Here is a 13774-nt window from a genome sequence, read left to right as displayed (position 1 = left end):
GACATGGTAAGGCTCTGGGACATGGTAAGACTCTGTGACATGCTAAGACTCTGAGACATGGTAAGACTGTGACATACTAAGACTCTGTGACATGGTAAGACAACTGTGACATGTTAAGGCTCTGGGACATGAAATGCAAAGACTCTGTGACATGGAAAAGACTCTGTGACATGGTAAGACTCTGAGACATGGTAAGACTCTGTGACATGCTAAGACTGAGACATGGAGGCTCTGAGACATGGTAAGACACTGGGACATGGTAAGACTCTGGGACATGGTAAGACTCTGTGACATGGTAAGACTCTGTGACATGGTAAGACTCTGGGACATGGTAAGACTCTGGGACATGGTAAGACTCTGAGACATGGTAAGACACTGGGACATAGGTAAGACTCTGGGACATGGTAAGACACTGTGACATGGTAAGACTCTGGAGACAGACTCTGGGGACATGGAAGACTCTGGGACATGGTAAGACTCTGAGACATGGTAAGACACTGGGACATGGGTAAGACTCTATGACATGGTAAGACTCTCAGAGACATGGTAAGACTCTGGGACATGGTAAAAAGACTCTGTGACATGGTAGAACACTGTGACATGGTAAGACTCTGAGACATAGGTAAAGACTCTGTGACATGGTAAGACTCTGTGACATGGTAAGACTCTGTGACATGAGTAAGACTCTGGGACATGGTAAGACTCTGGGACATTAAGACTCTGGGACATGGTAAGACTCTGGGACATGGTAAGACTCTGGGACAGCTGGTAAGACCTGGGACATGCTGTAAGACACTGTGACATGGTAAGACTCTGAGACATGGTAAGACTCTGGGACATGTTAAAGACACTGGACATGGGAAAGGAACTCTGGGACATGCTAAGACTAGGACATGTTAAGACACTGGGACATGAAAGCCAAGACTCTGGGACATGGTAAGACTCTGGGACATGGCCAAGACCTCTCTGGGACATGTTAAGACTCTGGGACATGGTAAGACTCTGGGACATGGTAAGACTCTGTGACATGAGAGGACATGGGACATTAAGACTCTGGGACATGGTAAGACTCTGGGACATGGTAAGACACTGTGACATGGTAAGACTCTGAGACATCATTAAGACTCTGGGACATGGTAAGACTCTGGGACATGGTAAGACACTGGGACATGGTAAGGCTCTGAGACATGGTAAGACACTGTGACATGAAATGCAGACTCTGGGACATGGAGGTAAGACTCTGGGTTAATGTTAAGACTCTGAGACATGGCCAAAGACTCTGTGACATGGTAAGACTCTGAGACATGGTAAGACACTGGGACATAGGTAAGGCTCTGAGACATGGTAAGACTCTGTGACTAAGACTCTGCTTGACATCACTGAAGAGCTCTGTGACATGCTAAGACTCTGGGACATGGTAAAGACTCTGTGACATGAGACTCTGGGACATGGTAAGACTCTGGGACTATTAAGACTCTGAGACATGGTAAGACTCTGTGACATGGTAAGACTCTGAGACATGGTAAGACACTGGGACATGGTAAAAGGCTCTGGAGACATGGTAAGACTCTGTGACATAGGAGCTTGTGACATGGTAAGACACTGGGACATGGGTAAGGCTCTGTGACATGCTAAGACTCTGTGACATGAACTCTAAAGACTGAGACATGAGGCTCTGAGGCATAAGTAGGCTCTGAGACATGGTAAGACACTGGGACATGGTAAGGCTCTGAGACATGGTAAGACTCTGAGACATGGTAAGACACTGGGACATGGTAAGACTCTGGGACATGGTAAGACACTGGGACATGGTAAGGCTCTGTGACATGCTAAGACTCTGTGACATGTTAAGACTCTGTGACATGGTAAGGCTCTGAGGCATGGTAAGACACTGTGACATGGTAAGGCTCTGAGACATGGTAAGACTCTGGGACATGGTAAGACACTGGGACATGGTAAGACTCTGTGACATGGTAAGGCTCTGAGACATGGTAAGACACTGGGACATAGTAAGACACTGGGACATGGTAAGACTCTCTGTGACATAAGTAAGACTCTGGGACATGGTAAAAGACTCTGGGACATGTTAAGACACTGTGACATGGTAAGACTCCTGGGACATGGTAAGACTCTGGGACATGGTAAGACTCTGGGACATGTTAAGACTCTGAGACATGAGTAAGACTCTGTGACCGGGAAGCTCTGAGACATGGTAAGACCTGGGACATGGTAAGGCTCTGAGACATGTTAAGACTCTGAGACATGGTAAGACTCCACTGAGACATGGTAAGACTCTGGGACATGGTAAGACTCTGGGACATGGTAAGACTCTGAGACATGGTAAGACTCTGAGACATGGTAAGACACTGGGACATGGTAAGGCTCTGAGACATGGTAAGACACTGGGACATGGTAAGACACTGTGACATGGTAAGACACTGTGACATGGTAAGACACTGGGACATGGTAAGACACTGGGACATGGTAAGACTCTGGGACATGGTAAGGCTCTGAGACATGGTAAGGCTCTGAGACATGGTAAGACACTGTGACATGGTAAGGCTCTGAGACATGGAAAGACACTGGGACATGCTAAGACTCTGTGACATGTTAAGGCTCTGTGACATGGTAAGGCTCTGTGACATGCTAAGACTCTGTGACATGCTAAGACTCTGTGACATGGTAAGACACTGTGACATGGTAAGACTCTGGGACATGGTAAGACTCTGAGACATGGTAAGACTCTGTGACATGGTAAGACTCTGAGACATGGTAAGACTCTGGGACATGGTAAGACTCTGGGACATGGTAAGACTCTGGGACATGGTAAGACTCTGGGACATGTTAAGACACTGGGACATGGAAAGACTCTGGGACATGCTAAGACTCTGCGACATGGTAAGACACTGTGACATGGTAAGACTCTGGGACATGGTAAGACTCTGAGACATGGTAAGACTCTGAGACATGTTAAGACACTGTGACATGGTTAAGACTCTGAGACATAGTAAGAGTCTTGGAGAGAGAAATCTTTGAAAATAGTCTCGACATTAAAAAAAAATAAAAAAATGGAAGAAAATCATAACTGCAGCTAGAAGTTATAATGAAACAAGAATCTCTCTGTTGACGGGGAGATAAAAAGAGTTCTAATTAAGCAGAAACAAGAGACAGTGTGAGAGATATGATTGAGATAGAAAGGAGAACTGAGAACACTTCTATAGTAGAGAAAACAGCTCTTGTTATTAACCCCCCAAAAAGAGAATAATAAAGTTTATGAATACTATTAATTAACAACTGAGTCTTTAAAAGTAGTTAAATAATGACTAACTCCTTTGTATAACTCTTCACAAAACACAATAATAAAAGGTATTAAAAAAGTCCCTATACACCTACACCTTCTCTTAATTAGAGTAAATATTGTAAGTGGTCACAGTAAATGTTGGAATGTTTACTGTAAATACAACAAGGTAACTTAAAATGCAGGTATAACAAGGAACAACTATATTATTAATTATTACAAGCGCACAGGGATTTTTTTTTTCAACACCGTGTACAATGACCAGAATGATGGTATAATGGTTTCCTAATACACCCCCTTTAAATTGATCTGGGAATTAACAAAAAGGAGATATAAATTTATTCAATGGGTATTTAACTCAGTCTCTGATTTACATAATACACCACACACCAATAGTTTTTTTTCCGTTAATAAGTTACTCGACTATTTGTGTTGTCTTCGTGCGTTCTCTTAGTCAGGAGGAACCCTTTAGTCAGCAGGAACCCCCTAGTCAGCAGGTCACCACGTCACCTTTAGTCAGCAGGAACCCCCTAGTCAGCAGGTCTTCTATCGCCACGTCACCCTTAGTCAACTGGAACCCCTTAGTCAGGAGGAACCCTTTAGTCAGCAGGAACCCATTAGTCAGCAGGTCTTCTATCGCCACGTTACCCTTAGTCAGCTGGAACCCCTTAGTCAGGAAGAACCCCTTAGTCAGCAGGAGCCTCTTAGTCAGCAGGTCCTCTATCGCCACGTCACCCTTAGTCAGCTGGAACCCCTTAGTCAGGAGGAACCCCTTAGTCAGCAGGAGCCCCTTAGTCAGCAGAAACCCCTTACTCAGCAGACATTCTTTATCACCACGCCCCCCTTAGTCAGCAGGCCCCCTTATTCAGCAGGTCCTCTATCACCACATCCCCCTTACTTAGCAGGTCCTCTGTATCACCACGTCCCCCCAAGTCAGCAGGCCCCCTTATTCAGCAGGTACCTCGGCGTCAATAAACTAGGGCGGGCAGAGTCCAGGCGCCGCCACACTAACCTCATATATAATGTTCTTATTCAGTACATGTCTCCTTATTTACTCTCCTCCCCTCACCTCCCCTCCCTCACCCCCCCCCCTCTTCTCTCCCCTCTCTCAGCCTCTCCCCGGGGAGTCAGCCACAAGGACAATGTTCTTGTCTTAGCTTTCCTCACTTTGTTGTCTCTCCTTAATTTAGTTCCCTCCTCCTATTTACTACCCTTTCTCTCCTTCCCCTCACTTGGTTTTGTTTCCCCTCCTCCTCCTCCTCTCCCCTCACTTGGATTTCTCTCCCTTCCCTCACTTAGATTTCTCTCCCTCCCCTCACTTAGCATTCTCTCCCTTCCCTCACTTAGATTTCTCTCCCTCCCCTCACTTAGCATTCTCTCCCTTCCCTCACTTAGCTGTGTTCCTCCTCTCCCTAGTCCTTCTCCCTCCCCTCACTTGTTCCTCTCCATCCCCACAGTCGACCCTCTCATCTCCCCCAATTATCCCTCTCCTTCCCCTCACTCATCTCTCCCTCTCACTCGACCCTCTCCCTCCCTCACTTATCCCTCTCCTTCCCTTTGATTCTCATTCCTCCCCTCCTCCTCCTCCCCCTCCCCTCACCTGAAGTACCGTCATTGATCGCCTCAGACATACAGTTGTTAGTGAGGTAATACGTTAATCTCCCTCGGGACCTCTCACTCATCTCATCTTAAATCCTTCTCCAATACTCCTCCTCTGTTGTGAATATTCCTCTTAGTACAGCTTTTTTTTATTGACTAGAATTCCTATAAAAGTTACCAGTAGAAAAATTATCTTATCGTGGTATTATATGTAATTTCCTCTGTAGATATGTATGTATCTATATGAATATATGTGTGTATGGGTATGTATATGTATATGTACCAAGGATATACTCAGGGAAGGTAAAAAACAAATATAGATAGAGAAATATACCTATATAGCATTGATATATTCACTATGGTATACTAAAAATCTTGTATTTATTCAGGGAAAAATATGGATCAAAGGTTAATGTTACAAACGTTCACACAGGCACCTCCATACAGGGGGAGGGGGGTCACTTGGCACTCCATACAGGGGGTCACTTGGCACCTCCATACAGGGGGTCACTTACACCTCCATACAGGGGGGTCACTTGACACCTCCATACGGGGGGTCATTGGACACCTCCATACAGGGGGCCACTTGCACCTCCATACAGGGGGGCACATGGCACCTCCATACAGGGGGGCCACTTGACACTCCATACAGGGGGGGTCACTTGACACCTCCATACAGGGGGTCACTGGCACCTCCACAGGGGGTCACTTGGCACCTCCATACAGGGGTGGGGGGTCACTTGGCACCTCCATACAGGGGGGGGGTCACTTGGCACCTCCATACAGGGGGGGGTCACTGGCACCCATACAGGGGGGTCACGGCACCTCCATACAGGGGGGTCACGGCACCTCCATACAGGGGGGGCCACTTGGCACCTCCATACAGGGGGCTACTTACACCTCCACAGGGGGTCACGGCACCTCCATACAGGGGCCACGGCACCTCCATACAGGGGGGGCACGGTACCTCCATACAGGGGTCACTTGACACCTCCATACAGGGGTGGGGGTCACTTGGCACCTCCATACAGGGGAGGGGGTCACTTGGCACCTCCCATGAGCAGTGTCAAAGAGATGAAAACTACAGTGAATATTTTATAGTTTGAGTTAATAATTTCATATAGTAGGAATTTTAAAGTATTATTTCTGTCTCCGCGTCTCTTATTTCTACCTGGAGTTGGTTATAATTTTATCTTTGTCTGTCTCCAGTTAGATTTCTCTTGTCTGTCTGTCTGTCTTTCTGTCTGTCTGTCTGTCTGTCTGTCTGTCTGTCTGTCTTTCATTTATTCTGTCTTTGCGTCTGTGCTGCTACACATATTAAAGTTACCAAGACTTACTGTTAACCCATACTCAAATAAAGTCCTAAGTCTCAATTAAGACTTTCAAATACATAAACAACTAAGTGATCGCCTTTTTTTTTAATGAGGATTTTGACTACGTTTCTAAATGAATATCATATAAAAAAAACACTAATGATCGATATTGTCTAATTAAGTCAATTAGTTGCGTGGAAAAAAATATATCTTGCGAACCTCTGAGAATTTGAGTAATATTGAAGTTTATTGTCGTATAAAACTCCTCATAACTTTACGAGAGAACTTAATAACGGGAATTAAGGTTTAAACTTGTGGGGTTATAATGAAAAATTCCTCTCTTGGTTGACTACATACTTTTCCTTACAACTATTTCTCTTCCTATTCTTGTCTATCATCGTTTCTCTCTTATGTTACATCCTGTTTACATCCTGTTTACATCCTGTTTACATATCCTAAGTATCTATACACAGAATGATGCTTTAATATACAGTATATAAAAGAAGTTATTAATATATATATTTTTAATAGTTATAATAATCAATTTTAGGGGTTTTAAATTCTATAAGTTAATTTGATTTGATAACGTGTTCCTATTATATATTATCCTGTCCCATAATGACTCGAATTATGACGTCACGCCACTTTCTTAGCAATACAGTACTTTTCTCTCCCTAGCAATACTTTCCTCTCCCTAGCAATACTTTTTCTCCCAGCAATACTTTCCTCTTCCTAGCAATACTTTCCTCTCCCTAGCAATACTTTTCTCCCTAGCAATACTTTTCTCTCCCTAGCAATACTTTCCTCTCCTCCCCCTAGCAATACTTTCCTCTCCCTGACCTGTTCCTACACGTCAGGTCAAAGAGGTAAGTACTGTAGCTCTTTGCACCGCCCAGTCAATGTGTCACTTATGGAGAAAAGAATCAATTTCTCTGCGGCAAAATGGTCATATCTCCGTCGTGGACAGAGTGACAAGTTGTTTATACTCCATTGGTTGCCAGAGTAGCGGAGGTATGTAGCATGAATCATGGCCGCCATGTGTTGATCTTTACTCAACTCTCTACTCCCTGATACGGAGAGAGAGAGAGAGAGAGAGAGAGAGAGAGAGAGAGAGAGAGAGGAGAGATTGGCCCGGTCTTGAACTGCAAAAGGAGATGGTTTAGCGAGGTAAAACACAGGCCACTCTGCCTTATGACCCGCTGCCCCAACACACACACTTGACTACCCCCAAAACACACAGCTTACACACTTCCACTACACACACACTTGGCCGCCAAACAAATACACTTGACTCAAACAAACATTGCCGGCTGCCGCCACACAAACACACTTGGCCACCGCCACACAAACACACTTTGGCCACCGCCACACAAACGCACTTGCCGCCGCCGCACAAACACACTTGGCCACCACCACACAAACACACTTGGCCGCCGCCGCACAAACACACTTTGGCCGCAGCCACACACACATACACACTTGGCCACCTCACAAAGACACTTGGGTGCCACACAAAGACACTTGCCACACACACTTACATTTGGCCGCCGCCACACACACACACACACACACTTGTTGCCACACACACACACACACACTTTGGCCGCCGCCACACACACTTGACCGCCACCACACACACTTGGCCGCCACCTCACAACCTGAACAACTATAAAAATCGTAAAAAGGACGCCAAGTTTAACAAGAGAAGTTTGCCAGAGATGAGACGAATTTTAATATAAAGTCGATAAAAATGAATTGGAATTTTGAGAAGTTGAGAAAGATCAAGTTCAAATTAATGGGGGAAATATTCTTGTCCTAAATTCGAGCAGTATACCATTTAACCCTTTCTGTTTTACGTTATAAAATAGTTTCGTAACAGCTTAAAACCGTAAAAGAGTGCGGCGTATTTCCATTACCAATCTCACCTACGTTCTGTTAACACCAATGCTCTCTCTGTTTTGTTGACTGGAGTTGTTGCTTCACCAATAAACTCATCATAGACCTTTGGCTTTGCCTCTCTCCTTTATGAATAACATTTTAAGACATGGAACATATTCGTGCTTGTTGTCCGTATCGAGGAGGTAGGTATTGGTGTGACTGTATTTCTACTGTAATTACTTTGTTCCATCCATCCATCCATCCATCCATCCATCCATCCATCCAGCCAGCCAGCCAGCCAGCCAGCCATCCACCCAGCCAGCCAGCCAGCCAGTCATCCATCCATCCATCCAGCCATCCACCCAGCCAGCCATCCATCCAGCCAGCCAGCCAGCCAGCCAGCCAGAACTAATCACGACTGGCCAACATTGCGATTCATTGGCCAGAATTAGCGTCAAAAGTATGAATAGTTTGTAATAGGTCACGCGCTGGGCTGGACAAGGACTCAATCATCCGCCAGACATGAGCTGCCTCGACCCGGCTGTTAACACCACCTGAAAATGAAAGTTGTAAGAGTGGAAGCCTTATCTAGACACATGTGTGACTTCCTGGATAAGTTTGTGTGTGTGTGTGTGTGTGTGTGTGTGCGTGTGTGTGTGTGTGTGTGTGTGTGTGTGTGTGTGTGTGTGTGTGTGTGTGTGTGTGTGTGTGTGTGTGTGTGAATGGTGATCGTAAATTACGGTATTAGCTGTATGTTTTTTAGTAATTTGTTTATTTGTGTGTTTGTCTGCCTTTCACTTGTTTTTGTCTCCGTTTTTTTTTTGTTTTCTTGTTAATTTTCCGCTTCATTTAACTCCTTGGTGTTATTGTTCTGGTTACTCCCCGCCTTGTTCTATATGTCCCAGCGATCGAGATGTTACTTTGCCACTTAACTCGTCTTCATATTCATCAATTATCCAAACTCTGTCGTTCAGTTTAAGATTTCATTGAGTATAGAATTAAATATTTAAGGTCACTTGTAGTAAATTATCACCCCACCCTAGATTACTTCACCTGATGATTAAACACTAAACTAACCCAACGTAACGCAACCTAAATTAACCTAACCCTTCCTCCCTCCCAGGTAAAGCTAATTTGTATAATCAGGTGAAATAATATGGACAGGTGGATAAATTGGTCAGGTAATCCAATTCTTGTTTACTTAAATATTTCACTCACGAGATTTATTCACTTTTATTTCACTTTTCTCGGGGTTGAAATTGTTGAACGATAGTATGTCATAATATATCATGGACTCTGTTTCTTACTGGTGTCGAAATGTAAAGACAATTTTAGTTTTCGTTCCATTTCACACTTTCCCAAATCCATATATTATGATTATTATTTTTGCATTTTCATAAGGAGCGAATTTATGGGTGACCAATTAGACTAAAGAAGAAGATATGATGTAAAAGGCTAGATGAGTGATGTAGGAGGAGGAGGAGGTGAACGAAGAGGAGGTTAAGTTAGGTTGATTTATCATACGGAATAGAGGTTAACTTAGGTTGATTTAAGTTATATTTGGTAGATTGAGACGAAGTTTAGTGAGGTTAAGTTTGGTTAAGATGGGAGTAGGCCTAGGTTAAGTTGAAGTAAGATGGGAGTAGGCCTAGGTTAAGTTAGGTTAAGATGGGAGTAGGCCTAGGTTAAGTTAGGTTAAGATGGGAGTAGCAGGTTAAGTTAGGTTCGGTTAGATTATATTAATTAGCACAATTAATATTAGACTAGTTAGATTAAGTTAATATAAAATTAAAATAGGTCACGTTAACTTATATTAGATTAGGTAAATTTATTACTAGATTAATCTCCATCAATACTGACCATTAACTGAGTCTTATAAGCCATTTAAAGATACACAAAATATATAGAAAATCATGCATACATAACTTGGCGATTTCTCATTTACGTCTAAGTTTTGCACCGAGAACATTTCTGAACTGCTCAAAGGTTTCCCGGTAACTTTTTTCTATGTAAGTTTGCTGTCAGTTTACTAATAACCTGTCGGGAGTTCTTCTTGTAAATTTACCTGTTTAACATCTCCAGGTAGGAGGGGGGAGCGGAGGATGGACTCTAACGCCAGGAAGATGTTTGACACTAATGAATGAATTTGGGAAGACTAACGAACGTGGATTACTAGATGAGACAGGTGTACAGAAGTGAAGATTATTATTATTATTATTATTATTATTATTATTATTATTATTATTATTACTGTTTTTATGATCATTTCCCTGTATTTGTTGTTTATAAGGACGATAACCAAGAACGAGTGATCAAGAACAAGAAATAAACAATTAAATAAGTTCAAACCGAAGCTTACAAAGGAACACAGGGTCAGATAATTTAGAACAACAATAAGAAAATAATTTGACGCATCTAGAAATAAGTGAGTGTTATCATTGACCAAAGAGACAATAATGTGTTGTATTATGATAGTAAAAGAGAATTTATTAAAAGAGCATCAGATAGCAGGAGGAGCCTCTACCGTAATGCGTCATCCACAAAAATGAGTAAGTTGACAACATCACTTGCTGGATATCTGAACAACGTCATGTTTTTTATGGTGGGAACATCAGGTGGTGCATTGACAGACAGGTGAGGTGTGTGTGTGTGTGTGTGTGTGTGTGTGTGGTGTGTGTGTGGTGTGTGTGTGGTGTGTGTGTGGTGTGGTGTGTGTGTGTGTGGTGTGTGGTGTGTGTTGTTGTGTGTGTGGTGTGTTGTGTGTGTGGTTATTATTATTAGTTATTATTATTGGTTATTGTTGTAGTTATTATTATTATTATTAGTTATTATGATTATTATTATTATTATTATTATTGGTTATTATTATTATTATTGGTATTAGTTGATATTATTGTGGTTATTATTATTATTATTGAGTTATTATTATTATTATTAGTTATTATTGGTGTTATTATTATTATTGTGTGGTAGTTATTAGTTATTAGTGTGTTGGTAGTTATTATTATTATTGGTTATTGGTGGATTATTATTATTGGTTATTATTGATTGTATTATTATTATTATTAGTTATTATTATTAGTTATTATTATTATTATTATTTGTTATTATTATTAATATTATTATTATTATTATTATTATTGATTATTGTGATTATTATTATTATTGGTATTATTATTATTAGTTGTGTGTTGGTGTGTGTGTTATTGTTGTTAGGTTATTATTGGTTATTATTGGTGTGTGGTGTGTGGTGTGTGTGTGTGGTTGTGTGTGGTGTGTGTGTGTGGTTGTGTGTGGTGTGTGTGGTGTGTGGTTGTGTGTGTTGTGGTTGTTGTTGTGTGGTGTGTGGTGTGTGTGTGTTGTGTTGTGTGGTGTGGTGTGTGTGTGTGTTGGGTGTGTGTGTGTGTGTGTGTGTGTGTGGTTATTGGTTGTTGGTGTGGTTGTGTGTGTTTTGGTGTGGTGTGTGTGTGGTTGTTGTTGTGGTGTGTGTGGTGTGTGTGGTTTTGTGTGGTTGTTGGTGTTGTTGGTTATTGTTATTATTGTTGTGGTGTGTGTGGGTGTTGTTGTGTGTTGGTGTGTTGTTGTGGTGTGTGTGTGTGGTGTGGTGTGTGTGTGTGGTGTGTGTGTGGTTGTGTGGTTGTGTGTGTGGTTGTTTTGTGTGTTGTGTGTTGTTGTGTGGTTATTGTTATTGGTTGTGTTGATTGTGTGTGTGTGTGTGTGTGTGTGTGTGTGTGTGTGGTGTGTTATTGTGTGGTGTTGTTGTTATTGATTGTGTGGTGTGTGGTGTTGGTGTTGTGTTATTGTTGGTGTGTTGGTGTTTGTGGTTATTGTTTGTTGTTTGTGATTGTTGTGTGATTTTATTGATTGTTGTGGTGTTTATTGTTGTGGTTGTTGTGTGTTATTTGTGGTTGTTGTTGTGGTGTGTGTGTGGTTGTTGTTGTGGTGTGTTATTTTATTATTATTGTTGTTGGTTTGTGGTTTTTTGTTTTTTTTTTATTAGTTATTGATGTGTAGTTGGTGTTGTTGTTGTATGTGTGGTTGTTGTTGTGTGTGTGTGTGTGTGTGTTATTGTTGGTGGTTGTGTGTGTGTTGTGTGTGTGGTTGTGTGGTGGTGTGTGGTTATTGTTTTGTGTGGTTTGGGGTGTGTGTGGTGTGTGTGGTTGTGTGTTGGTGTTATTATTGTGGTTGTGTTATTGTGTGTGTTGTTATTGTTGTTGGTTATTGTTATTGTTATTGTTGTTATTGTGTTAGTGTTGTGTTATTGTGGTGTGTGTGGTGTGTGTGGTTATTATTAGTTGTTGTGTGGTGTGATGGTTATTGTTATTATTGGTTGTTGTTGTGTGATTGTGTGTTTTTGGTGTGTGGTTGTTAGGTTTTTGGTTGTGTGTTATTGTTTTTGGTTTGTGTGTGTGTGTGTGTGTGGTTGTGTGTGTGTGTGTGTGGTGTGGTGTGGTGTGTGTGTGTGTGTGTTGTTGTGTGTGGTGTGTTGTTGTTGTGTGTGGTTGTTGTTGTGGTGTTATTATTGTGGTGTTATTATTGATTGGTGTTATTGGATTGTGTGTTATTGTTATTGAGTTATTATTAGTTATTATTGTTGTGTGATTATTATTATTATTATTAGTTATTATTATTGATTATTATTATTTATTATTATATTATTATTATTATTATTAGTGGTGTTATTATTAATGATTATTATTATTGTGAGATTATTATTATTATTATTATTGGATTTATTATTATTATTATTGAATTATTATTATTATTATTTTGTTATTATTATTATTATTATATTATTATTATTGGTATTATTGTTGTGTGTTATTATTGTGTGGTGTGTGTGTGTGTGTGGTTATTGTGTGTGGTGTGTGTGGTGTGTGTGTGGTGTGTGTGGTGTGTGTGGTGTGTGTGTGTGTGTGGTTGTGTGTGTGTGTGTGGTTGTGTGTGGTGTGTGGTTGTGTGTGGTTGGTGTGTTTATTATTGTGGTTGTGTGTGTGTGTGGTGTGTGTGTGTGTGGTGTGTGTGTGTGGTGTGTGTTTGGTTATTGTGTGGTGTGTGTGGTGTGTGTGTGTGTGTGGTGTGTGTGTGGGGTGTGTTATTGTGGTTATTGTTGTTGTAGTTATTGAATGGTTGTTTGTAATGGAGTTATTATTGGTTATTATTATTATTATTGATTATTATTATTATTATTATTATTATTGTGAGTTATTGATGATTATTTATTATTAGTTATTATTGTGTGATTATTATTATTGGGAGTTATTATTATTAGTTATTGTGTATTAGTTATTATTGTTAGTTATTATTAGTTATTATTATTGTTGTGATTATTATTATTGAAGTTATTATTATTATTATGTAGTGGTTATGTTAGTATTATTATTAGTTGATATTATTTATTAGTTATTATTATTGATATTGATTATTATGTTTTGATTATTTATTATTATTATGATGTGTATTATTATTATTAATGATTATTATTATTATTGAATTTTATTATTGTAGTTATTATTATTATTATTGATTATTATTATTGATTATTATTATTATTAGTTATTATTATTATTATTAGTTATTGTGTTATTATTGTGGTGTGTGTTGTGTGTGTGTGTAGATTGTGTGGTATTATTGTAGTTATTATTATTGTTATTGATTATTATTAGTTATTATTGTTATTGTGTTG

The 13774-nt window shown here is 40.6% G+C and overlaps 1 protein-coding gene across 1 annotated transcript; it reads left to right on the top strand.

The window, feature by feature from the left end:
• The first annotated feature begins 2895 nt into the window (after window positions 1-2895).
• Window positions 2896-10417, top strand: LOC121864263 (ovarian abundant message protein-like). The gene is made up of 3 exons (XM_042363351.1): window positions 2896-2934; window positions 3789-4145; window positions 10379-10417. Exons 1-3 carry the CDS (start codon window positions 2896-2898, stop codon window positions 10415-10417), a joined length of 435 nt encoding a protein of 144 aa, XP_042219285.1.
• The last annotated feature ends 3357 nt before the right edge of the window (window positions 10418-13774 follow it).

This window comes from Homarus americanus, unplaced genomic scaffold, assembly GCF_018991925.1.
Source record: "Homarus americanus isolate GMGI-L3 unplaced genomic scaffold, GMGI_Hamer_2.0 scaffold26351, whole genome shotgun sequence".
Taxonomy (NCBI): Eukaryota; Metazoa; Arthropoda; class Malacostraca; order Decapoda; family Nephropidae; genus Homarus; species Homarus americanus.
The sequence above is the reverse complement of the archived record's forward strand: the minus strand, read 5'-3'. Positions and strand labels throughout refer to the sequence as shown.

What these genes read in the sequence shown, in the direction of transcription:
- LOC121864263 (XM_042363351.1), top strand. Translation starts at nt 2,896, where the DNA reads ATGGTAAGACACTGTGACATGGTAAGACTCTGGGACATG. An exon ending in TGGTAAGACTCTGGGACATG is followed by an intron (nt 2,935 to 3,788) that starts GTAAGACTCTGA and finishes GGAACCCCCTAG; the next exon opens with TCAGCAGGTCACCACGTCAC. An exon ending in TTATCACCACGCCCCCCTTA is followed by an intron (nt 4,146 to 10,378) that starts GTCAGCAGGCCC and finishes GTTGTTTATAAG; the next exon opens with GACGATAACCAAGAACGAGT.